Below are 26,988 nucleotides of genomic sequence, written 5' to 3' on the forward strand. Positions count from 1 at the left end.
TACTTTGAAGGCAGGTTCAATTTGGTGAGGTTTGAGAAGACAGTGCAAGAAGCATCAGTTTCCTAGTTTTGTATGTTCCACTCAGTTATAGCTTTCATTGATTCTGCAGATATCATTATCTTATGACGGGATTTCCCATTTGGTCTCACTTTATTCCCAGAATTCAGTTTCGCACAACAAATGCACTTTATTCCCAGAATTCAGTTTCGCACAACAAATGCACCTTTTAAGGTACTTGGTACTTTTATTCTTGCTAGTGGAATTGGTTTAGCTACTTTTTTATATCAAATTTTGATATTTATCATAAAAATTAATTTATTATCTATATATATAAAGCAAAAGGCAGAGAATGGTGAAACATTCAAAATACCAGAAAATGCCCTTTGTTAATTCAAACATTAAGAATTGAAATGATTAATTAAATGAGGATAATATGGTAAATTCATATTTTTTAATATTAAAAAAATTAAAATTAAAAACAAAATAAGATAATAGGTCCTACTTTTATGGAACATAACTACTCTGTTATTTTTTCTTAATTCTAAAAATAAAAATAAAAAAGAAAAAGAAAACCAATTGGCACATGCGTGAGCATGTGTCAAGGGGCTAGTTATGATAAAATAACAACTTCATTAGAAAACTTTCGTACATACAGTTAGATATCAACAAGACATCCAAATCACCAAGCCCAAGAGGGCAACAAAACTAACATGCTAAAAAAGCAGACACGCCAACAACTACTAGCCCACACCACTACAATTAAGTTAAACCTCAGACAAAGCCCACAAACCCTAAAATAACACATAAGCCTAAATGAACCCTACCTCCACCACCTAAAGAAGCGCCGCCGTCCACCACACCACCGCATCTAACCTTAAGCAGATACAAAACCTCTTATGAATATTGGGAACAAGGTTTCCAGTGATCCAACTACGCATAATAGTGAACAACAATGCCAATCGAAAAAACATGGCAAAAACCAATCAGGTAGATTGCATCAAACTCCTTCAAATGCGAGGTAGAATTGAATTTAGAGAAGAAGAGAAATTAGCCCAAAAGATGTGATGGGGAATTTCAAACTGAGCATGGCTCAAAAGAAATCACCACAAGGGGCTTCTTATTCAAAAGGCCAAAGTGAACTTATTCACTCACCCAAAAGAAAAATGAAGGAAAAGATGATAAGGGAGGAGGGAAAATGACGCTTCTTCCTCCTCCCTTTCTATTGAGTTTTTCCTTTGGAACTTAGAGAGTGAGAGCGGCTAGGGTTTCTTTTACTCATAAAAATTTGTTTTAAGTGTTCTTTTAGAGTATATCAAACTAAAATTACTCATTTACACATATAAAATATTAATATAAAGCATATAAAAACTAAATTATACTTCATACTAAGTCGGATCAGATTATTATCGGATCAAATAAACTATAATCCATATCCATATTTATTTATAATTGGATTACCAGATTCGAGTTGTAATCGGATTATCGGATTGAGAAGTACAATTCATCTCCTATTAATTACACCGGATTTGGATCGAATTAGGATCAAAATCTGATCCATTGGCAGGTCTAATCACTACACGTTTTCCTCGCAATTGTATAGTCTGGCTAACAAGGAACAAAATAAACCGAAGCTAACATGTCAATCTGGTGGAGTTGAATCAATCATGAACACGAGAAAGAAATAAAATAGAGTTTAGAAGATTGCTTAATAAAAGCGTACGATCTGTACTGCCTGCTAGCTTCTCTATAGAGTCTGCAATAGCAAAAACCGAACGTTATCAAACAATGAAGAACTAATCCTCATAAGAATTATGTGAAAAATTAATTGCTGAAGGAGGACATACCAGTGCTCCGACTCCTTTTAATCTGATTGCTGCTACTGAATGAGCCCGTATGATATTTTCATGAAAATAAAAGTTGGGAGTTAATAACTTCCAATTAATATAAGGGGAACAAACTCAGTTTGCATTTTGTTTTACCAAATTGCTTCAAACTCTTCTAAAATAAACCTATTGCCACTTTGAAAGACAAATGCCTTCAAAGACAAAGTAAAATGCCATGTTATCCAACCCTCTGGTTAGGCATATAGCATACTTGAGGACAGATTAATCCTCATTGCCTGCAAACTGTTGTTTGCATGGCAGAAAAAGACACGAATTCGAACATGTATGATGAACAAGGTTTAATAGTTCGTGGCATACTAACCGTGGCCGAGGTAGCAGTTCTTCAGGAAGAGAAGTTATGATCTGCATCTTTAGATCAGGAAAGTACCAAATGTGTTCCTGAGGATTATCCTTCTTTTCAAAATCATAATATTTCTTCAATTCAAGTGGATCAACCAACACAAGGTCCGTTGGTCTTGGATGAACAGCAGGATTGGGTTCTTTTGACTCTTTATCCACTTTCATCCTCCAGCGTCGTGTAATGAATACCTCTTGGAGGTTTGGGAAGCAGGTTGAGTAAATCTTTTTTTGACCAGAGGTATACTGACAAGAATCCATTCCAATCCTGAATAAGTAGCCCAAATTTTCACAGTCTGAGATATGGATGACCTTTAATTTATTCAAACAAGGTGCGAATGGCAAAGGGTCTTCTTTTGATATCAAGGCCTCCATCTTCTGACAATTTTTAACCGAAATTTTTTCGAGGTTTGGAAGGTTGTGTGACACGTTCCTCTCGAATAAATAGACCAAACTTTCGCAGCCAGATATATCTATGACCTTCAGGCTGTCTAGACAACGTCGACCACTAATAGGCAACCAATATAGATCCTTGTTGCTCATTACATGCAGCTCAGAGGTGTCTTCTGGGAGTGACACTGGTTTTCCACTCACAAGAAAGTCACTTTTGATGAAAACTATGCTGTTTTCAGGTAACTTTGTTTTATCCCAAGAACCACCCACGGAGAATTTGAATTTGGATAGAGAATGATCCTTCGAATCCACATATGTGTTGAAGGCTTTTGCATCTAGGAAGTTGATATGAAGAATAGCTAAATGCTGAAGGGCTCCCAGCTCCTGAATACAACTAGCTGCTTTCTCTGATCCCCACAAACTACTTGCTCCTTTCTCTGATCCCCACAGAGAACCTGCAGAGTCATTGGTTATCAAGAAGAGTTCTTCCAGATTTTTTAACTCACGCACTAATTCAGCTTGAAATTCTCCCACATTGGTACAGGACAGGTCGAGGCGAATAAGCTTGGTTAGTTTCTTCATGCCATCAGGTAATTCTGTTATGGGAGTATCAGAAAGGTCCAGAACAAGTAGTTCCTCAGAGTTTGCTAAAGAAGGCAGAGATGTTAAGTTGCAACAACCGCGCAAGAGGAGTGCCCTTAGTTTTGTCAAGTAAGAAGAGGCTGACTTTGGAAGGGTAGAGATATTGGTATGAGAAAGGTTAAGAACTTTGAGGTTAGGCATATTACGGAAGAAATCGTCATCAAAGTGAGAGATGGGGTTGTGCTGCAGAAGTAACGTGGATAGCTTGTAAAACTTGGGTTTTTTTGTAAGTGCTTTAAACTGACTTTTCATCAATGAGGCTCTCTCTACTTTAGACAAGTTCCTCCCTATCAGCGGGCAGTCGGTAAGCTTCACCCCGGCTTCGATGAGAAACTGATCATAATCGGGGATTGTTTTGGTCAGATGGATTGCCATATGCCTAACTAAGTTGCGCATCTTGATGCATTCTTTTCCACCTTCACTAACTGCTTCCAGAAGGTAAGCTCCTTTGATCTCATCCAGTATCTCTCTTGCATATGTCGTATCTTCTATCAGCTGCCCCTTAATTCTTTCTCTGCTACTCAGTAAACCTTCCCAAAACCAGTGCTCCACTAACTCTTTCTTTTCAATGCAATGACCAGGTGGGTATAATGCACAGTACAGGAAGCACTGCTGAGCTTCTTGCTTCAACATAGAGTAGCTATTTAACAGGCGGGCAAATGCCTTCCTATTCTTTTTTTCCAAGAGAACACTAGAATTTCTCAACTTATAAAATGCTCCATTCCATTCTGCATCGACATCGACATCGACATCGCTAGGATCCAATTTCATTATTTCTTTCAAGGTTTGAGCCAGACCAGCAATCGCCACGGGCAGACCATCACACTCACGTACCATGTTTACCGCGGCCGCTCGAGTATCTTCCCTTAGTGCAGAAAATCCAATGCCAGCTTCAACCTCGAACAACTTGAGTGCTTCTTCGTCTGATACAAGTTCGATTTCGACCTCTCTATCAAATGTGATGCCCCTGCACACTGGACGTGATTTTGAAACGATTATAACCTTGGAGCCATTGTTTGTTTGCCATGGAATCCCAATATGCTCGAGAGACAACTCCTTCCGCATATCATCCAAAACGATCAGAAATCTTCTCTGCCTCAACGCACTGTCCAACTTGTCTGCTCTGTTCCCAGCACTGTGGTCGTCAAGTTGTAATTCCTTTTGGATGCCCTTCTGCAGGGCAGCAATGGCTGCCTCAGGTGGTCCAACATTCTCTACAGTCACCCAAATAACTTTCTCAAATTGGGCTGTGATATTTCCATCTCTGCCATCTTCTGAGGTACAACTTTTGTACTGTTTCAATATTTGGTTATTGACTTCCTTTAAAACTTCAGTCTTTCCCGAACCAGACATCCCATAAACACATATGATTCCAACCTCCTTTTCTGAAACGCACTTCATAATTTTCTCAAAAGCACTTGCTGTCTTGCCCACCAGTTCTTTTGTGTTCTTCTGTATATATCCCACCACAAAGTCTTCTTCCACATTAAACAAATATGTGCCCTCCTCTTTCAGTAAATTTACCTTTTCAATTCTGCCGAGGATGGATTTCCCAGCTTTATACTGTGAACGATAATAGTTTGGGAAACCACACCAATTCCCACTTATTGTGTCCTCAAAATTCAACTCATTAGTTTCAGTTATGAAGTCATTTGACCTTTCTAACCAGTCGGAGATTTTGTAAGGCTTGCTCACCACCTTCTCCTCAGATTCGCTCTCTACTTCACATCTTCGGCTTTTCAAAAGGGCCATGCCTTTTTTTAAAGTCTCTAGATATTCTTTGCGTTTTGCAAAATATTTATATTTCTCTTCAAGGGGAGTGCCTAAACAGGTTGAATTCTGCAGACAACCAATGAGAGAGGCAACAAGCTCCACAAACTCTGCTACGGGCAAAAAATGGGAGACAAATGAAAGAAAAAAATTAAAGAGAGGATTAGATGATGAGAGCTAGTATCATGCATGGTATAAGTTAACATGTATATTGTAATATTGCAAGAGAGAATTATATGATCATTTTCATTTTGCTCCTGCATAAAAAAATTGTTGAGATAGAAACCAACTTTTGTTTATTTTCTTTTTCTCTTTCATTATTTTTCTCAGTGTTGCCTCAGTAGAAGAGAAGACTTCGGGAAAAAAAAAAATCCATATTTACTGTTGAGAACAAAAATGTAATCAATATATACCTGCCATTGCTATTATTCGTTTTGATCAGTCACTCTTTCACATGTAAATTCCAATTTCAGGTTCCCGTCTCCTGTAGTTTAGAGACCAGTGAGATCCTTATACAGAAATAATAATAATAATAATAGTCAAGTATATTTTAAAAAGCACAGACCGAAACAAACAAAATTATCAAGGCAATAGTAAAGCATGAAAAAAAGAAAACAGAAGAAACTACAATTTTTACTTCGGACCTCAACCCCCGCTATGTTGATAGTATCATGCATAAAAGATGTTGGGATTCTCCACCACATGAGTTGTTTGGACATCTCTTGGGTCTTTCACCAACATTAATTGTTTCTGCGCATTAGAGATTTGGAGGTTTAACAATATTGCATAGTCTAGGCTACGTTTGGTACATTCTATAACTAAAACATGTTTTTTCATTCATTAATCTTTATGTTGTCAAACTAAGTGGGGAAAATATTCATATATGTATTCTTTTTTAATATGGGGGTATTTATAAGGAAGTACAACCCTATATAAAATAGGAAATCATTCTGAATTATAGGACTAGACAAATAGGTAAGTAACCAAAAATCCTAACATAGTAAGGAACTATAATCCTAACCACGTAAGGACTCATCACCACTCTCCCTCAAGTTGGCGCAAAGATGTTCTCATGCCCAACTTGACAAGTTAGTCATAGACCCATACTCGACATCGTAAATCATGAGTGAAAGCAACTGACAAACCAAATCAAAGTTCGCAGCAAACCATAACAAACAGCGCACATAGCATAACACATAAATCTTATGAGCAGAGCAGTAGATAAGGTAGAACACAAAAACCCTATAAGCATTATAGTAGGTAAGGCAGAATGCGAAAACCCTATGAGCACAGCAATAGGTAAGTATGAAACATATTTAACAAACTAGGTTTCATAGTGCGTACCATCCAACTTTTCATAGTAGCATAATCAATTTTCCACTTTCCAAATTGTGGATCTTTGGAATTTGGGGCATAAGAGTCACCAATTAGGTAACCTAATTTTCCTTGTGAAGTAGCATAGAGTTCGATCATTGAAGCTCAAATCACATGGTTGGATCCATTCAATTTGAATCCTAAGGGTAGGTTGGTGGACGATTCAGTGTGAACCATCACAATAGAGGTAGGAGAAGCAGTAGGTGAAGTAAAACCAGAAGCATGTGAAGAAATAAAGGCATCAACATTCGGCATAGTGATGAATGGCGGGATGACGCCAATGTCGGTAGTAGTAAGGTAGACGGCGGCAACAAGAAATAGGTAGTGTTTAAGGTTAGAGTTGTTTATGTTGTAGAGACGGATCGAAACACAGTAACAACATCGACAATGACAAAAGGGAATTCCTCCTAAGTCATCGGAAACTTCTCTTCATTTTCCCTCTCCCATTGAAGAAAAGGGGTCGTCAGACCCAAGAAATAGGCATTATCTTCATGGGAAATATAAACATATCATTTTCACTCCCCCTTCCCCCCTCCCCCCCTCTCCCTCTACAGAGAAGACCACGTAAATTGCAAGAAGAATGCAAGCACAAGTCACAAGAGAACCTGAGCTATGATACCATGTCAAACAAAGTAGGGCAAACATTCAGATATGTATTCTTCTCCAATATGGACGTATTAAGGAAGTACAATCCTAAGTAAAATAAGAAATAAATCTAAATTACAATAGAAAATAAATGTGAATTACAATAAGAAATAAATCTCAATTATAATAAGACTAGACAAATAGGTAAGTAACCAAAAATCCTAACTAAGTAGAACTGGTCAATATGTCACATAAAATTTTGTCATGGTCCATTTGGATCTATTACAATCTATATATGCAAAGATTAGATTTCAATTAACTTCTCGCATAAACTTGTTTCAAATTCATTTTATAGATGTACCTTTTTTTTTGGGTCAGAATTTTATAGATGTACTAAGTCTAGTTATTTTGGATACCAATAGAAAATCTGAAAGTGAATCTCATATATTGTTTCATTAATTGCAGTACAGAAAAACTTGATTTACCACCTACCCAATACCCACTTGTTGAAGTTGGCTCGCCTAAAGATGCGAAGGAATGAAAGAATCATGTCAGTAAGGTGTTGTAGGAACTTTACAGACCGACTGCTGCTCGAGCGGCAGAACGTAGGCTCGAGCAGACCCATGCGCTCAAGTGGATGCAAGGCGCACTCGAGCGGCAGCCGTGTGACTTGTGCAGGTCCATCTTGTTTTATTATGGATTTTCTATTTTAATAGGGTATTTTAGGTTTCCTATTCCTTGTATGCTTGTAATTAAAAGCCTATGAGTATAAATAGGCCTTTTAGGAGTTAGGGTTTGTGAGAGGGTTCACAATGGCATCAAAAATGGGTTTAAGCATTGTGTGTGAGAAATTAAGATCTAGGGTTCTTAAGAGTGAAATGAGGTTTCTTGTAAACCAAAGGTATTCTTATTACTAGTGAAATTTTTTGAGGCAATCACCAAAAAAGATGTAGGCACAACACCGAACTTCTATAAATTCTTGAGTTTGTTTGCTTTCGTTTTGAGTGTGTGCATTTTTTTCTTCTTTGTGGTTTGTGTGTGTGCTCGAAGTATAGTCCATCGATAACAAGGTCTTGAAGTGTTTAACACATAACAAGTGGTATCAAAGCTATGGTTAGCAATGGGTGTTAGTTTATGCCCAAGTGCTCTTACAATTAGAAGAGCATTTGTGTGTTGGAGATGGCAAACAACAAGAAGGTTGAAGATATAAAGCCGAAGCAACCACATACGGCTAGCATGAAGATTGAGTTGAAGTTGTTCACCAGCAAGGAGAACTTCACGTTTTGGCAAAGACAGATGAAGCATGTCATAACACAGTAGAATCTCAATGTTGTCTTGGCAGGCAAGGAAAATAAGTTGGAAACCATGACATAGCACAGTAGAATCTCAACGACAGACGAGGAGTGGAACTCGCTTGACAAGTTAGCTAGGGGCCATTGAGAACTACATCGCAAATGAGGTGTTGTTCAACGCGATGGAAGGCATCGCGAAACAGATATGGGAAAAGCTCGAACATATGTTTGTAGGGAAGTCACTGTCAAACAAACTCTTCTTGAACGAAGAGCTCCTAAATCTTCATATTAAGGAGGCAGGAAACATGATGAAGCATTTTAGCACCTTTAATAGGTGTATTGCATACTTAAAGAGAATGGATGTGGTATATATCACAAAGGATAAGGCAATGATGTTGTTTACATCATTGCCTCAATCCTATAAGAACTTCCTAATGACACTAATGTTTTGCAAAAGTACTCTGAATTTTGAGCAACTGGTTCAAGACATTTTGATGCACCACTGATAGCTCAACATTCTGGAGAGAGCTATCAAGATGAAGGTCTTATGGCAAAGACTGGAGAGAGGGGCTTTTCAATTAAGCGCGCGAGGGCAAAAAAAGCAATCAAGAATGTCAAAATTTAGGGCAAAAGACAATTATTTTGATTGTGGGCTAAAAGATCATTGGAAGAAAAATTGTCCTACATGGTAAGAGAAAAGAAACAAAGGGAAGAAGGCAGCTGAGTGGGGTCACTACAGATAATGTCCTACATGATAAGAGAAGAGGAATAAAGGAAAGTAAGGGTGAGCATTATAATGTTCATTAGCCATGCAGAGGGGAGGAGGAGGAGGGGGGGAAGAGGGGGGGCGCCCTCCCGTCCACGTTTGAAAATAAGTAATTAAAAATAATATAGTATGATTTGCCAGATATAGAAAACAATGAAAGAGTATACACAACACAAATCGTATCCATTTATAGTAGATCCAAACCAATTGGCACGCTCAAGCACTTTCACAAACATTTTTCCGAAGCTCTTGTATCTGCCTATCTGACTACCAATCCATATGGGCCAACTACCCACCTACCATATTCTTAATTATATCCGACTCATCTGAAATGGTAGCAAGATTGTTCATTTACTTGCTCTACCTCGTACATCTAGACTGACAGCCACATGGAATTCAGCACTAGTCGGTCCCTATAACCCCTTGAGAAGTTTAGGAGATTGAAACCTAGGCAATACGCTATGCCCCTTTCACCCTTAGGTCATCAAGGTTACTGCCCGTAGGCAAGAATCCTCCAAACTTTAGAAATCCAAAGCCAAGCATCCATAAAATCAAGCATATATGGCAATCATAAACAGTGCAACTTTTCCACACAATAGTATATACTTTGTCATACATACAAAAAAAAAAAAAATACAAGTCTGAGAGTAAGTCCCTTTACCTGGAATCCAAAGTTTAAGCTTGACTTGCCTTTTGCGCCTTTGAGCTCAAACTGGGAAACTGATTCCTAGTCCAACATTCAAACATATTACTAAAAATCTTTATTTGCAATATAGTCCTTATAACTATCTTTAATTTCACTTGAGCTGCAAAAAACTCACATTTCATGGATGAACACAGAAATGTCATAGCCGGTTTGAGGTAGCTAGACCGGTCTGATGATGCTCATTTTGATATGTGATAGACACTCGAGCATATGAACAACTTTGATGAAGGAAGTTTTCTGATTTGAGCTTTCGAAATTGGACTTCTAGAGTGATGAATAGTACCCACGAATTTGGGTTTTCTGAAGAAGGAAGAAGACGAATAGGGAAGGTCCCGTGTGTGAACAGTATAATATAATATTACCCACCAAAATTAAAGCAGCCATGAAAACTATAGCCACTTATCAAATAATCTAAAATAAAAATAATTTGCTAAGAGTTAAAGGAGAAAAAGAAGAACCTCTACGCCCTTCAAACGACGCTCCCAAACAATACATAGGCTACCTCTTTCACTTTTTATGCAATCGAAATGTGCCAAACATATCTCAATCTAAAACTCTTGGATAAGAATAAGGAAAATATGATTGAACAGATCCATCGACTTTCAGGTTCCTAAGTTCAACTGAAGAGAGTTTGCCATGCCTTGCTTTCCCCAACAAATTGTAAGTAAGACCATATTGACAGTTGGTCGAAATTTTAGACAAAGATGTCGGCCGCGGCGATGGATAAACAAAAAATAATGATGACGATTGAACATAAATTTGTAAATTTATTTGGCTTTCCACGTGATGGGTTTCGTAGAATGATGCTGCAGAGATTCCCACCAATGCTGTCAGTCAACCCTGCATGTGAACATCGGATCCGTAAGGAGATACTGTCTAAACCTGCACTGCACCATCTTCGACTTCGTATAAATTTGAAGAGAAAATTAATGGTCTTCATTTCATGTGTAAATTTGTTTTCTACTCCAGGCGTGAATCTTTGTATCTTAGTTGTAGACTTGCAAAGGTTTTTACATTTTGATGTAATTCGGAAATTCTTGTGTGCCAAGTATAGTCTTTAAATATTAATTATCACCTTCTTCTCTCTATTTCTTTGAAAATAAACGATCACGACCTTGCCTGTTCGTCCTATCACTATATCATTAATTGTTATAAATATAAAATAGGTGTGAGCTGTGGTTGTGGAGTAGTTGTGTGTGCAGTCACAATTAATAATCATCTGAATAATGCACATGTATTATTTTTGAGTTTTTCTATTTAAACCCCACATTTCTCTTTGTTTACCTCAATTTCTAATTCAAAATTTCAAAATTTCTAAGAAAACCCCGCTAGTCTGTCTCTCTGAATTTATCTTTCTATCCACTATTATCCCTAAAACACCCTTTAATTATTAAAGTAAAATAATAATAAAATAATATTTTTAAACATAGAAAACAAAAGCAAAAGCGTTCTCTCCTTCTCTCTCCCCCTTTCCCGACGCAGCCCCACCCCCTCAGCAACCCTAGCCACCAGCCCCTCCCCAACCTCTTCACCCTCCTCCACCATGGCTTGAGAAAAATCCTAAAAAAACTTGGTTATTTGTGCATGCTTACCGAAAAGAATAAGGCTAAACAGCTTCCAATAGCACTGATAAAGAATCATACTCACCTCAGCAGGAGTTATCTTTACACTTACTCTGAATGCTTTCAAGTTACCTTTTATCATTTAGGAAAGAAATAAATAAATAGTTTTCAGGAATCACAATGTTCCTAATGTTCTTCCTCCACCATGGCTTCTTCAACCTCTGCGAAACTGGGGTTGAGGACTGGGTCGATGTCAGAGGCCTTGCTGAAATTGAAGATGCGGTTGCTGAACTCCAAAACTTGTTATCAACCCTTCTGATGATCCAGCAAATCAAACAAAGTTAAAAAATGGATTAACATCAAAAGACTCTTTAAAGGTTTAGGGTCATTCTCAATATGGGTCTTCCGATACATCAAGTTTATAAATTTGAAAAAAGTAAATGATAGTAGAGTTTATGACTGAAAAAATATGAAAATGACATCAAGCTTTTTGATATGTTGTTTTTGACATATCTCTTTCGGCCTTTAAATTCATATAGGATTTGAATACTCAATTGGAGCAATTTTAACCTTCAATTTTTGTCATTTCATGTCAATGTGGCAATTTAACATATCGATCGAAGATGCTAAAATCAAAATTGGTTTAATGATCAAATTTCAATTAAAGCATGATATTACAAAGAGTTAAAACAAATAAAAGACATCATGAAAGAGAGGCATAAATAATGTTCTCTCAAGTCATATTCACGTCAAATTTGAAGGATCTTTTAAATGATAAAATTTTCGACGTCATCTGCACATATAGTGATGCGGGTATTATTGATGTACTTTAATTATTTTTGAGGCTCCGCCTTCGTATATTTAATTGTTTTTCCTATTGAAGCTCATTCTCTTTGCAATTTTGAAAGACTCCCAAATTTCAATCCCCATTTCCCTTTGATTAAAAAACAAAAAAGAATATTGCAAAAGGATGACCCACAATGACGATGGTAATGCAGGGCCCAAATTCTTGCCCAACGGACAAAACTATGGTCCCAGAGAAGAGCCAAAAACTTCAACGTTGCTCAAATCAACGGTCTAGTCACGGATGATAACGAAAACTGAAAAGCACGCCTGCACAACTGGCCGTCTGCCGCGATCAAACTCTCCATTCTTCACCGCTTGCACACAATGTGCTTCCAAAAAACTTGAAAATGAAGTTCTGCTCTCTGCGTCACCTCCTTGTACTCTTATCCACTGACAGCAACACCTTTGTTTTTTTCTTCTTATAGCTAGTCTAGTGCCCTCAGCTTTCCCTCCAAAACCAAGCTTTGGATATCTCGTCTGGATAATCATTCAGGTACAATTCTTTTCCATTTAAAACTCCATGTATGTATACATATACTTTGCACTTTCAATGCCAACAAACCAATGCCCACAGTAGCCCACATGTTAATATATTATGGGAAGTACTAATACCAACATGGGTTGTGGAATGTTGAGTCTTTTGGATTTTTCTTGGAAATTTTGCTTGGTTATGCTCCCTTGCTGTTTCCTGCATTCTGGGTTTAGTGAGTTTAGTTAAATTGAATGATGGGGACCAAGAGTTTGGTGGCATTTGTTCTTTTTGCTCTCCTAGTTTTTGAGGGTTATTTCACTGAAAAAGTGCTTTCTGCTACTGTGACATATGACAACAGAGCACTGGTTATTGATGGGAAGCGGCGGATTTTGCAGTCGGGCTCTATCCATTATCCTCGAAGCACTCCAGAGGTGAGTTCTAGAATCTGTTACTTATGTGATCGTAATATATTTCAGAAATTTTGAAAAGGCTATCAGAGGATGCATTATAATGACAATGTGGGATTGTGCTTGTTGGGGTACAATGCAGGTGTGGCCGGAAATTATTAAGAAATCCAAGGAAGGGGGACTGGACGTGATAGAGACTTATGTTTTCTGGAACTATCATGAGCCTGTAAAAGGCCAGGTATGAATAACTCTGGCCTTTGATGTAACTTCATTCTAATATGAGCAAACCACTAGCCTCTCAGCTAGCTAGTTAGGTCCTTTAGGAATATTGGCATCTATTTTCCCCTGAATTTGTCATTAATTTGATGTTTTCTTTCATTTCTTATAGTACTACTTTGAAGGCAGGTTCGATTTGGTGAGGTTTGTGAAGACAGTGCAAGAAGCTGGCCTTCTAGTCCATTTGAGGATTGGCCCGTATGCTTGTGCTGAATGGAATTATGGGTTTGTTTCTGTTTCATGCTCTCTTGTGGTGTACATTGCACTAGCATCAGTTTCCTAGTTTTATATGTTCCACTCTGTTATAGCTTTTACTGATTCTGCAGATATCATTATCTTATGACAGGGGATTTCCTATTTGGTTACACTTTATTCCCGGAATTCAGTTTCGGACAACAAATGCACCTTTTAAGGTACTTGGTACAATTATTTTTGCCAGTAGAAATGGTTTCTCTTTGGATAAAACTGGACCTCTTACTTTTCCCTCTTTATTTGCATTGCTACTGCTTTTGAAAAACTTGTTCACATTAATGCATTGAATCTTATGGATTGGAAAACTTTAAATACTTGTCAAAATGCAGATTGAAATGAAGCAATTTCTTGCAAAAATTGTTGAAATGATGAAGAAGGAGCATCTCTTCGCATCACAAGGAGGCCCAATCATTCTTGCTCAGGTGCTTTCCTTTGACAGTAGGCCATACACTATATGAAACTTATCAGGTCTAACTTATTAATTCTTAATGTGATGGTTTAATTGTACCCCATTTATTTTTTAATTGCCAAGTGAAGCATTGTACCAAGTGCACGACTATTTTAAGTCATTGGATGCTTATCAAGACGTACACTAAAAAGATGGTTATGCAGATTATGCATCCAAAACGTAGTTGGGGCACTCGTTGTGTTTCGATCATGCATGTTGATATAGTAATCTTGCATTTATTCAAGCTTCATAACTTACATTCCAAAAAAGTAGGCTAATAGAAATTACAGTTCTGTTTTGCATGCTCAATTTTCATTCTTATATGTGCTCTGACAGGTTGAAAATGAATACGGAAATATTGAAGGTTCATATGGAGTTGGTGGAGAATTATACGTCAAATGGGCTGCAGAAACTGCTGTCAGTCTTAATACATCTGTACCTTGGGTGATGTGTGTGCAAGACGATGCACCGGATCCAATTGTGAGTATTGTACTTGATTTTCCATGAAAAGGTGTTGCCTACACTGATAAGAGTCATCATTACATGGAAGGTCTTCAAGTTTGCCAATCCTTGTACCTTCTAATTGTTATCTTCTCACAGTTTTTCCCACCTTTCCATTGTACCCATTCTTTCAATATTTCCATTTGAAAGGTTTCATTATTTTTATAAATTACCTGCAGATAAACACATGCAATGGATTTTATTGTGATAGGTTTACCCCAAATTCCCCATCCAAACCCAAGATGTGGACAGAGAATTACAGTGGATGGTAACAATCTAGCTTATTATTATAACATGTAGGAGACAAGTCCACTTTTGGAGTTCAACTTGGAAATACAGAATGTTGAATATCATCATATGTAATGTGTAGGTTCCTTGGATTTGGCAATCCAATTCCTTTTCGACCTGTTGAGGATCTTGCTTTTGCTGTTGCACGGTTTTTTGAAACAGGTGGCACTTTTCAAAACTATTATATGGTAAGCTACACAGATTTCTCTTTCTAGTTCTAGCCTTGATTGGTAAAGGTTAGCATTTTCACCAACATATGCTTCCATAAACATCATCATCATGTCCTTTTTCTCTGTTATTTCCTTGCAGTATTTTGGGGGGACCAACTTCGGCCGAACAGCTGGAGGCCCTTTGGTTGCAACAAGCTATGATTATGATGCTCCCATAGATGAATATGGTAAATTTATCCAACACTTGGATTTTGAGAAATTAGTGAAACAGATTAATTTTTGTTGTGTGGCTCAGAAATTCAGAATTGTCATTCAAATATCCTGAGGTTGTTTCATCTTGTGAGGAACCTTATGCAGGTTTTCTTAGGCAGCCAAAATGGGGCCACCTGCGTGACTTGCACAAGGCGATAAAGCAATGTGAAGAAAATATGATCAGCTCCAATCCAACACAAGTGCAACTTGGTAAAAACTTAGAGGTATGCAACATATTTCAAGATTCTTCAATAAATTTTCCGGACTTAAATCAATTGTCTTTGATGATCAGTTTTCACCATTACTTTCTCATGCTCATATCTCTTACTCCATCCTCACTTTGGTTTTTCCTTTCTTCATCAGGCGCATGTCTACTATAAAAGTTCCAATGAGTGTGCGGCCTTTCTTGCTAATTATGGCAGTAGCTTAGATGAAAATGTCACTTTTAATGGAAATATCTATTTCCTTCCAGCTTGGTCCGTGAGCATCCTTCCCGATTGTAAAAATGTTATATTTAATACTGCGAAGGTACATATCCTATTGTAATTTAGTATTTCATTCAAACTGGGTCAATTGGGACTAGCAACTTCTTATAGCACAGAAAGAAAATGTTACAGAATCTCTTGAACCTGTAAGGATTTTGGTAGTTAAGGAAGAGGCGAGAGAAGAAGAGAGAAAATAAATAGTTTTTGTAAGGTCTATGCTCATGTCTTTATTAGCTCGTTTGTTGATGATATTTTCCTCACAACAATGTGTCACAATTGAAGGTTGTCTCACAAAGAACTCTTGGAGATTCTTCTTTTTCCGCCACAACCAGTGTAAATGATTTTATATTGGAACCATCTTCATGGAGTTGGTATAAAGAAAGAGTCGGTATTTGGAGCAACAATTCGTTTATGAACTCAGGCTTACTGGAGCAGATAACTACAACAAAAGATACTAGTGATTATTTATGGTATACAATAAGGTAATAATCCAGTTTTGATCATTTTAACAGTCAATCCAGTGCATTTCTGTGCTCATCAAACGGATATTTAGAAATCCTTAGCATACTTGTATGCTAGTTATTTTTAATCCTATTCAATTTCTGACATCTTCTTGAATGTGCTTCACCATACTGGCAGTATTAATGTGAAAGAAAACAACATACCTGGTCAAGCGAAAGAACTTTTTCTGCATATTGAGAGCCTGGGGCATGCAGCACTTGCTTTCGTAAACAAAAGACTTGTAGGTAGGTACTCTTTTGAATGCAGAGAAGTAAAAAACTGATCAGCTAACTCTTGAATCCCTATGTATTCAGAAGTTTAGCCTTTGTGCATCTAAACGAACATTTTATATTGTTATCTTGAAGGATTTGGATACGGTAACCATGAAGATGCAAGCTTCATCCTAGATGAGAAGATTACTCTAAACCATGGAAATAATACCATAGATCTGTTGAGTACGATGATTGGTGTACAGGTACATAATACTGTTTGGCGCTAATTGTCATGTGGATTTTCTTTTAATATTAATTAAAAAAGAGCCAGCCACCTTAACATGCTCATGGCCTCTTGATATAATCTCCTTCTGTAATTTTCCAGAACTATGGACCGTGGTTCGATGTTGCAGGAGCAGGAATCTTTTATGTTGCTCTTCGTGACTTAAAGAACGACACAAATGATCTTTCTTTTGAAGAATGGACCTACCAGGTTAGAGCATTTTCTTCACAGCGGTGACATTGGTTCAAAATTGAAATTGAGTTAGCTGACTGGCGTGATTTATGATTGCTATATTTATATATACACACAAGCACAATTTATGGGCATAATCTTGATCTCACAAGCCCATATTTGACATATCCTTATCTTAAGGTGGGACTTGAAGGGGAAGACCTTGATTTGGATAACATAAATCTTGCAAACAGTTCACTCTGGACTACAGGAGCAGCTCCACCAGTTAATCAGAGTTTGATATGGTACAAGGTAAGCAGTTTGCATGCTTGGTTCAATGTTTTCTTTTCATTTTGCTTTCTTCGATTGATGTTCTTCTCATCCTCAGGTTGCATTCCTTGCTCCTGAAGGGAAGGGTCCTTTGGCATTAAATCTTGCTAGCATGGGAAAGGGACAAGCATGGGTTAATGGGCAGAGCATAGGGAGATATTGGCCTGCCTACCTCTCACCATCATCTGGTTGCACCAATGGCAGTGATTGTGACTACAGAGGAGCCTACGATCCATCGAAATGTCTAAAGAACTGTGGTCAACCAGCTCAAACTCTGTAAGAGTGAATGCACTGCTGGTTTTGCTCATTTATGTTGTCCTGCATAGTGATGCACCAAAAGTGATATAATGATATTAAAATCAAACACATTGTATATAATTTTTAGGTACCATATTCCCCGTACGTGGGTACATATTGGAGAGAACCTTCTAGTTCTCCATGAAGAGCTTGGTGGTGACCCTTCTAAGATTTCTTTGAGGACAAAAACTGGCCAAGAGATATGTGCACATGTATCAGAGACTGATCCTCCGCCTGCCGATTCCTGGAAACCAAACTCGGAATTCATATCTCAAAATCCTGAAGTTCAACTGACCTGTGAACGAGGATGGCACATCACTTCAATCAATTTCGCTAGCTTTGGAACTCCTATTGGAAAATGTGGCACATTCGCTTTGGGAGCTTGCAATGCCGACATCTTATCAATTGTTCAGCAGGTAAGAGAAACCTCAGCTTCTTCATATTATAATGTGGAACCAGTAACCCAGGTTCTGATTCAATTTGGAGTTAGAGGTCCTTAAACTAGAATGTCCTTTAAAAAAAACATGAGGTTTTCTTGTACGATAAGCTGGATTTAATTTCAATGGACTTGCAGGCTTGCCTTGGCCAAGAAGGATGTTCAATCCCCATCTCCACAGCAACCTTGGGTGATCCTTGTCCTGGAGTGCCAAAATGTTTAGCTGTTGAAGCTCTTTGCAGTGATTGAAAGTTCCACGTGTTTACACCAAACCAAGAGACTTGAATGGATAGTTAGGTTGGCACGATGCACTATAGTGCTGCTGATGACGTATCTTGTGATCTTTTTGGCCATGTACTTGCGAAGATGTTATTTGACATGGATATTACACTAGGCAAGTGCACAAAAATTATGAATTACTTGACTTGAAAACCCACCATTTTGATTAAGGTGAATCAATATTGCATTAATTCTGGGAACATTTTCACTTTGATAACCCGGAGGCCGATTAAGGGCACATTATTATTGATTAAGATTAATCAATTTTGCATGAATTCTGGGAAGGGCACGAAGTGGCAAATTGAAAACTGAATGATCGTGTAGTAATTTATTCTCATAATACAAGAGTACAACATAAGCATCATCGCCATACCACAAAATATATGCACACTCAGCATCATCCTAGACCCGACCAACCTAATGAGGTCTGAATTATTCACTTGAATATTACATTTTATTACAGTTAACATTCATATATCATCACGCAACAAGCAGTATCTTTCCAATATGCTGGCTGCTTTCCATGAGCCGGTGAGCTTCTGCTGCCTCAGATAGTGGAAAAGACTTGTAGATCACAGTCTTCACCCTGCCGGCAACAATTGCAGGCCACACATTGTTCTCCACCTCCCTAGCAATTTCCGCTTTGTTTTCTGGACTTCTGTACCGCAAGCCAGCCGCTGCATACACAACCACCACATGACATAAGGATATACCAAACACGTTCTTATATCAAACAAAGCGCAACAACTCTTTGCAAAAAGGGAGGGAAAACGATGTCACTAAGTTATGAATCATTGCAAGGCCAAATCCACCCAACTCCAAAGTTCAAACCTATGGAACTAGAAACCTAGTATAAATTCTACTACCTTGGATGGTGAGACGCCTCGAAAGCACAACACGGAGATCTATTTCTGTAACAGCACCACCCAACATCCCAATGACAAAAAGCCTCCCATCAAAATTTAAGCTGTCAAGGTTCCGCCGAAAGTAGCTTGCCCCAATGCTATCCAAGATAACATCAACACCTGTCATTAGGTATATATCAACACGTTTTTCTTCTCCGACAGTAACTGAAAATAAAAATTAATCCTAATTTCTAACATCAATGGAGTGTTGATACAAGAGAACAAACCTTTGCCACCTGTTTCTTCCTTTACCCGTGCAACAAAGTCCTCGGTCTTGTAATTGATGCACACGTCAGCTCCAAGCTCCTTGCAAACAGCTAACTTTTCCTCACTTCCTGGTGATCAAGATCTATATCGATAATTACGAAGAAAAAAAAACTGATTTTTATGCCATAAAAGAATAATTGCGGCTTACCTGCTGTGACAAACACCCTTACTCCCTGGTATTTGGCTATCTGAATTGCAAATGTACCAATTCCACTGGAGCCCCCATGAACCTGAAATTTTGGCAGTCATTCAGTGATATATAAAGCTAGCATCAGAGACAAAGAAAGGAATTGACTTCATCAATTATGTTATGCCCAGAGCATAATTTGTGATAGTATACACAACAAAGTGCAATAATAAAAACCTAAACATATAGATATGGTAGAAAATTTATATCTGACAACATTTTCCACAAATCTTCATGAAAATAAATGAAAGCAGCTGACATTTAGACAACAAAATAAAAAAAGCCACCAAAGCTATTTTGGACCTACAACCATTACAGCATTTTCATTCAAACGATCATATAGGAGAATACTATAGTAGGTTCAGAAGTTACCAAAAACGTTTCACCGGCAGATAGCCGACTCATCATAAAAACAGTCGACCAAACAGTGCATGCCACCTCAGGAAAGCTAGCAGCATCCTTCAAAGAAATACCCGGCGGGACGGGAAAAACTTGTCCAGCTGGAACGGCCACCTTCTCAGCATACCCTCCTCCACTAAGAAGAGCACACACCTGCACAACACAAATTGATACAGTTCAAGTATGTGACAGAAACCCTTTGTGGGGAAACAAAGTCTCAAATCCGGTTTCACTGACAGAATGGAACAAAGGGCTGCTGTAAAAAGCAGTGCTTTTACTAGGCTTAACCCATTCCATCGAAAGTTTTTTATAAGCAAACTGGGATATTAATCCATTGCCTTTTACTAACCAAGCACTATTGAAGCAAATTCAAATTGTGATTACGCCAATTTAAGATCCTTATATGATTTATTTTTCATTTGGAGCCACTAAAGAGTCCCATTACACAAGAACCCCTGGTGAACCCATAGTTTCAGCTCATGAAAGTGAATGGGATAATAAAAGCTTTGATTTTAATGGTATATTATATATAAACCACCAACTCCACTGGCAACACTAAATTCCCAAATTCCTTTCTTTTCATCTTTGTACACCGAATTGATCATAACACCCCATTTTCCTTCTACTTTCCACCCTTTTCACAGGAAGCAAACACAACATAAAAAAATTTTAAAAAAATTTAAAAAATTCCGAATTACCCGATCACCGACTTGCCAGCGTGAGACGTGTTCCCCAACGGCCTCGATGGTTCCAGAACATTCGAGACCCAGGTAGGGGCTGGAACCCGGGGGTGGCGGGTACGCCCCTTTCCTCTGCAACGTGTCGGCTCGGTTCAGCGCCGTGGCCGCGACTTTGATCAGGACTTCATCTTCTTTGAGTTCTGGGTCTGCAACCTCTTGTAGCTTGAGGACCTCTGGTCCACCTGGAGTTGTTATCACTACGGCCTTCATCATCAAAGATTCAACTTTGAGCTTTTCCACTGAAGAAGAAGACCGACTTCACTTGCTCGTTCGCAGCAGAACACAGTAACTTATACCAAGCGGTGAAACAAACGATATGTCGTTGAATTCTTCTCTGGGAGGCCATAAACGACAGGTCGTGTGCATTGATCAAACACAAAGTCCATTTGCGTCTTTTAGTTCCGATTCAAACCCGAATGACTTGTTGGGGGTCTTACATTTTCTCAGCTGCCAAAAATTGGGTTACTGATTTCCTGGGGGAAATTTGAGTGCTTTCTGGCTTAATTTCTGCTGGGAGTGTTTAGCAGTGTTATTGACAGTAATGGCTGGGCCTGGACTATGGTGGACTTGGAGGGTGCTTGGGTCTCTGCTATTGGTGCCAGGAATTCTGGGTTGGGGCAAAGAAGGCCACTTCGCAATTTGCAAGATAGCAGAGGTGAGTCGGCATATTTAGTCATGAGGAATTAGATTTTATTCTTACCAACCCAACATGAAAATGCATAACTAGAAGTGATGCAAGCTTGCTGGTATTTGTAAATATTTAATCTATAAAATTAATTAGTCGATAAAAAATGGGCTCTAGTAGAGAAAATAGTGGATTGATATGATGGATATGAAAATTGGGAGAGCGCATCGTCAGACTAGTTGCATAATTTATATGCAACTTATCATTTTAGCTTCATTTTGGTTCAAAAATGTGTTTGAAGTGCTGATGAAGATAAAGGATGGGATTTTGTCCATGTCACCTCATTTTTGTGCTTATATTGTAATTTTGACGATGGTGGTGAGGTGGGTTCTGAATCTTCAACATTTGTTTGATACAGGGCTTTCTGAGTAAAGATGCTCTGGCTGCAGTAAAAGAATTGCTTCCAGCGTCTGCCGCGGGTGATCTTGCTGAAGTTTGTTCCTGGCCTGATGAGATTCGATACCATTTACGGTGGAGTAGTGCTTTACATTATGTTGACACGCCAGATTTTTTGTGTAACTACAAATATTGCAGTGAGCAGCTAGTTTTTCAGTGATTTAGTGGTGCTATCTTGATAGTATTAGGTCTGATACTTTTATTTCAGCAGCTTGTGCCTGCTGGATCATGCATCTGTTCATGATCTGCAACTGCTCAGTTTAATTCATAGTCTGTTTGCATAGCTTCTTTCTTTGACTTAATTCTTAAGATGAACGATAATGTTATTGCCCTTGTCTGATAGGAGACTGTCATGACCCTGCTGGACATAAAGATAGATGTGTGACCGGAGCAATTTACAACTATACAATGCAACTCTTTTCAGCTTATCATGACTCCATCTCTGAATCAAAGTGTAAGCACCCATATTTATTGGATGTTGAGGCTTGCCCATTCTTACATATAACTATTCCTAAATATCAATTTCCCTCATTTTTTTATGACAGACAACTTAACTGAAGCACTTATGTTCTTGGCTCATTTTATTGGGGATGTCCATCAGGTTTTCTTTTCACACTGGTAACTTTAACCGCCTTAGAAAAAGAGTAAACCATGCAGTGGCATCTCAAATTTTCCGGATGAAGTGGTGTAAATTAATGAAAGACACTATCTGAATGGTTTAGACTATATTAGATTTGTGCATATTTTAAAAGAGAAATTATCACTTTCATTTTCTTTAAGAAATTCATGTTTGGTGTTGACAGCCCCTACATGTTGGCTTCACTGGAGATGCAGGCGGGAACACAATAATAGTCCGATGGTATCGCAGGAAGACAAATCTCCACCATGTATGTCTTAATTCCATAGTAAACCCCATCGTTGTGGACCTAAATGAATGATTATATTATTACCTCCCCTTTATTTCCCACGTCCATCCCCTTCTCTGTTTTTCTGGCTTTTCTTTTTCTTTTTCTTTTTTTTCTTTTTTTGACAAGAATGATTGTGCAAAGCAACAGTCAGATGTGAGAGGTTTTGGAATGGGAAAAGATGGCATATTTGTTGTTTGTGTTCAAGCTTTTGACTCTGTGAAAATGGTGTTGTTCTAGGTCTGGGATAATATGATCATTGAATCTGCTGTAAAGACATTCTATAGTAAAGATCTTGCAATCATGATAAAGGCCATTGAAAGTAATATTACGGTATGAAGTTCATATTTTATTGTTGTTTGAGTTTGTTATAAGATTTTTGTCTGCTTTTGTCCTCACAAGAGTACGCATCCCTGTGCAGCAATGCGATACTCATTTGCTTTTCTATTTATTTGCAGGATGGCTGGTCCAATGATATATCAGAATGGCAGATTTGTGCAAATAATCAGACTGTGTGTCCAAATGAGTATGTACACGTTCGTTTTAGTTCCTCCAATGCTTAATACCTCGTGTATATATGATTTAACTTGTTTTTGGTCATGCAGATATGCTTCTGAAAGCATTAGTTTGGCATGCAAATATGCTTACAGAAATGCCACACCAGGAAGCACACTGACAGGTATGCAAGGATTTGTTATTCCATTTAAGGTTTTCGTTTTCTCTTTCATATATACCAATAGACAACGTAACGGAATTAAAGGTGTGAAAATGTTTGATATCTAGGTCTAACTTAAGAATCATTTTCTTAAAATGAAAACGATATCCCGCCAGGCTATTTGCATTTGTATTGGTTCCCTCTAGCAGACTATTGCAGCGATGACAACCTATCTGCATAATTGCATGTCCTAGAAATATTTATATAATCACATTTCTGATTTTTTTTCTATCTCTAACTTCATCACATCACATGGACTTGGAACATTTTGTTTTGATGCTAGTATATTCTCATATAGTTTTTTGTTTTATCTTCTTGTTTAGATGATTACTTCCTTTCTCGGCTACCTGTTGTGGAGAAGAGGATAGCTCAAAGTGGGGTCCGCCTGGCTGCTACCCTCAATCGTGTTTTCTCTTCTGAAGCAAAAATTGCTGAAGCATGAAGATAGAGGATACAGGATAGAGGATAGGGATGCATCTTCGGAAGATCACCTATAGTGGGGCCACCATTGTTGCTTAAAAGCGTCAAGTTCCCCATACGCAAGACCTCCCTCATGTATCAAATTAGTGAAGTCTTAATGTATTCCTAATATGTTGATGATGCCTCTAATATGCCAGAATATGCCCAACACCTCATCCCATCTGGCTTGTGTTAAAGAATCAATCAAGGACTGACGTTTGGTTTGGGGTAATTAAAATAGTTGGAATACCAAACTTGTACTCATTGAATAACTTGAATGACTTGTAAATATAAGCAACCAAGTCCCTCTGTTGGGCCTATAAATTTTCAGTATTGTGTCATCATATTGAGGAACAAATTAGTTGGTTTTTTTCTCAGCAGATAGAAATTAAGATGGACAGGTATAGATGCTTTGGGGGATTTTCCCTTCATGGGTTTGTTTTGTTGCTAGCGTTCGTTTGCGTTATAGTTCCAAGAGCTCAAGGATGGAGCAAAGAGGGTCATATTATGACATGCCGGATTGCACAGGTAAACCCAAATTCCATCACTCTGGGGAGTGGGAAGTAGGTCCTGTTCTGTTTGAGCAACATCATGATTGTGGAACTATTGAAATGAATTGCCCAAAATTCCATCTAGTTTAAAATCATGTCCATTAGAAAAATGTAAATGCAATCACTCCAAGTAGTTTACACGTCTCAACATTTTTTTACTCTTCAATTTTTTAATTTTTAATTTTTGGGTTTGATTTGATCATCCAATCCAAGTCAGATGGGTTTTTGAATGAATTGAAACCTTAATGAAAATTCAACTTTGGACCTACACCGTCCTTTGCATGTCCTAGATTTTTGAGTTTCGATAGGATCTCAATCCTTATAAAGATCATTGACTAATTATTGTTAAACTGCAGGCACTTCTAGAGCCTGAAGCAGCAGAAGCCGTTAGAAATTTACTACCTCACGACGTTGATGGCGACTTGTCCGCTCTCTGCGTATGGCCAGACCAAATCAGGCATTGGTACAGATACCGGTGGACTAGCCCACTTCACTTCATTGACACACCTGATAATGCTTGCAACTTTGACTACTCAAGTAAGCTTTATATACCCTGCCTCTTTAGTACTTTTTAATCAATTAGCAGAATTGCAACATTATTAATTGTGCCATGTTAACTTTAATTTGGGATAATAGGGGACTGTCATGATACACATGGCTTGAAGAACATGTGTGTTGCTGGTGCCATCCAAAATTTCACCTCTCAGCTTTCACACTACACAGAAGGAACCTCTGATCGTCGATGTAAGGAACCCCGATTTTATTATATGTGCAGATTGATTCCATTGCTTTAGGTTTTGTCAATGGCTAATTTCTTGCATTGCACAACAAACAACACCACCACCATGGTTTGTTTGCCTTGGACTCTTTGCAGATAATATGACTGAGGCCTTGCTTTTCTTGTCACACTTCATGGGAGATATCCATCAGGTATGTGGCCAATTCCAACATTTGACATTCTTCTATAGCTCTCTTTGGATTGAACTTATTAAGGATTTCTTTTTTAGTTTTTATATTCTGATCATCTTCTTATGTATATTTTGGCAGCCAATGCACGTTGGATTCACGACAGATGAGGGAGGAAACACAATAGACTTGCGTTGGTTCAGACACAAATCAAATCTCCACCATGTAAGCCCTTTTACTTGTAGCTACATAGACCTTTTAAATAGACAGACACGGTTGCCAGAGAAACAAAAAGGGCTTGAGAAGCCAAGCAACATAGTTTGACAGGAAGAGAAAATACTTCTTTTTTTAATGAGTTATGTCGGATTGGACTATTACCAGTCAATAAACAATGTATGTTGTGTTAACCTTTTCGTTTTGTTTAAAAATTAAGAAACTAAATTTCTTGTTTCCCCAGGTATGGGATAGGGAGATTCTACTGCAAGCCCTGAAGGACTATTATGACAAGGACATGGAACTCCTCCTACAAGACATACAGGGAAACATCACAGATGTAAGGACCAATGTTTATTAACTTGACTATATGAGATTGAGGGATGCTTGGCGAAATATGAATGAATTATTAAATAACTTAAGCTGAATTATATATTAATTCATTATGTATACTACGCAAACAGGGAATCTGGTCTGATGATGTTACATCATGGCAACATTGTGATGATCACCCTTCATGTGTAAACAAGTAAGCTCTCTCTCTGTCTCTCTCTGTCTCTCTCTCTCTCTCTCTCTCTCTCTCTCTCTCTCTCTCTCATACACACACGGACACACACGTGTACATACGTACGATGCATACATACCTTTGATATTTTCGTTGTCGATATTAGTATTGAATACCTTGTTACGTACGTAGGTATGCTACAGAGAGTATAAACATAGCTTGCAAGTGGGGTTACAAGGACGTCGAGAAGGGTGATACTCTAACAGGTATATATACTTGGCAAACACATTTTACTGTCACTTCCAAATTTCAATACGAAATTGGCAGAATATTGAAAATTCCAAAGTAAAAGACCCAACAGCAAGAACAAGCATGATTTTGGAATTTTGATCCAATTTCCTTGTTAATTAATTAATTATGTGATTGAATATTTTAGATGATTACTTCCTTCCTCGGCTACCTGTTGTGGAGAAGAGGATTGCTCAAGGTGGAGTCCGCTTAGCTGCCATCCTCAATCTCGTCTTCTCTTCTCAAGAAACACAAGTTGGTGATGAAGCATCACGTTCACCCACCTAACCTAACTGTACAATACAAGCCAATGCCATCATCAACTACAAGTCTACAAGTTACACCAAATTGTGCTTTAGAAAATTGCTATTTCACTTCATTCCTAATTTATAAATTATGTGTAAAAATTATTTTGTAACTGTAATATCCCTTGGCGTGTTGACATAGTAACGTAGTGTTACGGATCCCTAATAAAAAAGATAACATTTTTTTTTCCAACCCTTGTAAGTTTGCTCAACTTTTTAATGAAATAACAATAATGTTCTCAAACTTTGACAGCCAGGTTTTTTATTATATATTTCTTCTTTAATTGAGAAATTAAAAAAAAACAAAAACAAAAACAAAAACAAAA

The 26,988-nt window shown here is 38.0% G+C and overlaps 5 protein-coding genes across 10 annotated transcripts; 3 read left to right on the forward strand and 2 right to left on the reverse strand.

The window, feature by feature from the left end:
* LOC18778504 (probable disease resistance protein At4g27220) lies at nucleotides 1,418-10,790 on the reverse strand. Of its 6 annotated transcripts, none has more exons than XM_020561487.1 (7): nucleotides 10,227-10,790; nucleotides 9,884-10,068; nucleotides 9,724-9,789; nucleotides 5,459-5,529; nucleotides 2,206-5,158; nucleotides 1,845-1,879; nucleotides 1,418-1,753 (listed from the first exon to the last, which is right to left on the reverse strand). In XM_020561487.1, exons 4-7 carry the CDS (start codon nucleotides 5,463-5,465, stop codon nucleotides 1,659-1,661), a joined length of 3,090 nt encoding a protein of 1,029 aa, XP_020417076.1. In that variant the 5' UTR covers nucleotides 5,466-5,529; nucleotides 9,724-9,789; nucleotides 9,884-10,068; nucleotides 10,227-10,790; the 3' UTR covers nucleotides 1,418-1,658. The 6 variants fall into 6 exon arrangements, with proteins under 6 accessions (XP_020417076.1, XP_020417079.1, XP_020417078.1 ...); XM_020561490.1 differs by adding an exon at nucleotides 5,690-5,795 and having other exon boundaries at nucleotides 9,724-9,782; nucleotides 9,884-10,790; XM_020561489.1 differs by adding an exon at nucleotides 5,690-5,795 and having other exon boundaries at nucleotides 9,884-10,790.
* LOC18779390 (beta-galactosidase 8) lies at nucleotides 12,727-18,616 on the forward strand. Its single transcript, XM_007214559.2, has 19 exons — nucleotides 12,727-13,079; nucleotides 13,198-13,293; nucleotides 13,444-13,556; nucleotides 13,678-13,744; nucleotides 13,913-14,005; nucleotides 14,368-14,511; nucleotides 14,712-14,800; nucleotides 14,903-15,008; nucleotides 15,130-15,217; nucleotides 15,348-15,466; nucleotides 15,606-15,770; nucleotides 16,010-16,209; nucleotides 16,367-16,473; nucleotides 16,594-16,703; nucleotides 16,826-16,933; nucleotides 17,096-17,206; nucleotides 17,283-17,500; nucleotides 17,610-17,937; nucleotides 18,096-18,616. Exons 1-19 carry the CDS (start codon nucleotides 12,900-12,902, stop codon nucleotides 18,204-18,206), a joined length of 2,553 nt encoding a protein of 850 aa, XP_007214621.2. The 5' UTR covers nucleotides 12,727-12,899; the 3' UTR covers nucleotides 18,207-18,616.
* Nucleotides 18,531-21,069, reverse strand: LOC18781350 (quinone oxidoreductase PIG3). Its single transcript, XM_007211522.2, has 6 exons — nucleotides 20,693-21,069; nucleotides 19,968-20,147; nucleotides 19,557-19,638; nucleotides 19,369-19,476; nucleotides 19,103-19,261; nucleotides 18,531-18,913 (listed from the first exon to the last, which is right to left on the reverse strand). The coding sequence occupies exons 1-6, from the start codon at nucleotides 20,945-20,947 to the stop codon at nucleotides 18,717-18,719; spliced, it is 981 nt and encodes a 326-aa protein (XP_007211584.1). The 5' UTR covers nucleotides 20,948-21,069; the 3' UTR covers nucleotides 18,531-18,716.
* On the forward strand, nucleotides 21,124-26,901 carry LOC18778381 (endonuclease 4). The gene is made up of 17 exons (XM_007211647.2): nucleotides 21,124-21,389; nucleotides 21,778-21,952; nucleotides 22,159-22,269; nucleotides 22,361-22,416; nucleotides 22,619-22,702; nucleotides 22,961-23,053; nucleotides 23,179-23,246; nucleotides 23,326-23,399; nucleotides 23,759-24,422; nucleotides 24,802-24,982; nucleotides 25,082-25,189; nucleotides 25,320-25,375; nucleotides 25,493-25,576; nucleotides 25,809-25,904; nucleotides 26,029-26,093; nucleotides 26,262-26,335; nucleotides 26,506-26,901. The coding sequence occupies exons 1-9, from the start codon at nucleotides 21,276-21,278 to the stop codon at nucleotides 23,875-23,877; spliced, it is 894 nt and encodes a 297-aa protein (XP_007211709.1). The 5' UTR covers nucleotides 21,124-21,275; the 3' UTR covers nucleotides 23,878-24,422; nucleotides 24,802-24,982; nucleotides 25,082-25,189; nucleotides 25,320-25,375; nucleotides 25,493-25,576; nucleotides 25,809-25,904; nucleotides 26,029-26,093; nucleotides 26,262-26,335; nucleotides 26,506-26,901.
* LOC18778495 (endonuclease 1) lies at nucleotides 24,257-26,906 on the forward strand. The gene is made up of 9 exons (XM_007211593.2): nucleotides 24,257-24,422; nucleotides 24,802-24,982; nucleotides 25,082-25,189; nucleotides 25,320-25,375; nucleotides 25,493-25,576; nucleotides 25,809-25,904; nucleotides 26,029-26,093; nucleotides 26,262-26,335; nucleotides 26,506-26,906. Exons 1-9 carry the CDS (start codon nucleotides 24,288-24,290, stop codon nucleotides 26,643-26,645), a joined length of 939 nt encoding a protein of 312 aa, XP_007211655.1. The 5' UTR covers nucleotides 24,257-24,287; the 3' UTR covers nucleotides 26,646-26,906.

Source organism: Prunus persica, chromosome G4 (genome assembly GCF_000346465.2).
Source record: "Prunus persica cultivar Lovell chromosome G4, Prunus_persica_NCBIv2, whole genome shotgun sequence".
Classification (NCBI taxonomy): domain Eukaryota; kingdom Viridiplantae; phylum Streptophyta; class Magnoliopsida; order Rosales; family Rosaceae; genus Prunus; species Prunus persica.

Coding starts and splice junctions, on each gene's coding strand:
- LOC18779390 (XM_007214559.2), top strand. CDS start 12,900: ATGATGGGGACCAAGAGTTTGGTGGCATTTGTTCTTTTTGCTCTCCTA. Junction 13,294..13,443: donor ATGAGCCTGTAAAAGGCCAG/GTATGAATAACT, acceptor CATTTCTTATAG/TACTACTTTGAAGGCAGGTT. Junction 15,218..15,347: donor TGCTCCCATAGATGAATATG/GTAAATTTATCC, acceptor AACCTTATGCAG/GTTTTCTTAGGCAGCCAAAA.
- LOC18778504 (XM_020561487.1), bottom strand. Junction 1,880..2,205: donor GAACTGCTACCTCGGCCACG/GTTAGTATGCCA, acceptor GGGCTCATTCAG/TAGCAGCAATCAGATTAAAA. Junction 1,754..1,844: donor TAAAAGGAGTCGGAGCACTG/GTATGTCCTCCT, acceptor TTGCTATTGCAG/ACTCTATAGAGAAGCTAGCA.
- LOC18778381 (XM_007211647.2), top strand. CDS start 21,276: ATGGCTGGGCCTGGACTATGGTGGACTTGGAGGGTGCTTGGGTCTCTG. Junction 23,054..23,178: donor CCATTGAAAGTAATATTACG/GTATGAAGTTCA, acceptor ATTTATTTGCAG/GATGGCTGGTCCAATGATAT. Junction 23,247..23,325: donor CAGACTGTGTGTCCAAATGA/GTATGTACACGT, acceptor TTGGTCATGCAG/ATATGCTTCTGAAAGCATTA.
- LOC18781350 (XM_007211522.2), bottom strand. CDS start 20,947: ATGATGAAGGCCGTAGTGATAACAACTCCAGGTGGACCAGAGGTCCTC. Junction 19,262..19,368: donor GGAAGAAACAGGTGGCAAAG/GTTTGTTCTCTT, acceptor ACCTAATGACAG/GTGTTGATGTTATCTTGGAT. Junction 18,914..19,102: donor GAGGCGTCTCACCATCCAAG/GTAGTAGAATTT, acceptor TTGTGTATGCAG/CGGCTGGCTTGCGGTACAGA.
- LOC18778495 (XM_007211593.2), top strand. CDS start 24,288: ATGGACAGGTATAGATGCTTTGGGGGATTTTCCCTTCATGGGTTTGTT. Junction 25,190..25,319: donor AGGAACCTCTGATCGTCGAT/GTAAGGAACCCC, acceptor GACTCTTTGCAG/ATAATATGACTGAGGCCTTG. Junction 25,376..25,492: donor TCATGGGAGATATCCATCAG/GTATGTGGCCAA, acceptor ATATTTTGGCAG/CCAATGCACGTTGGATTCAC.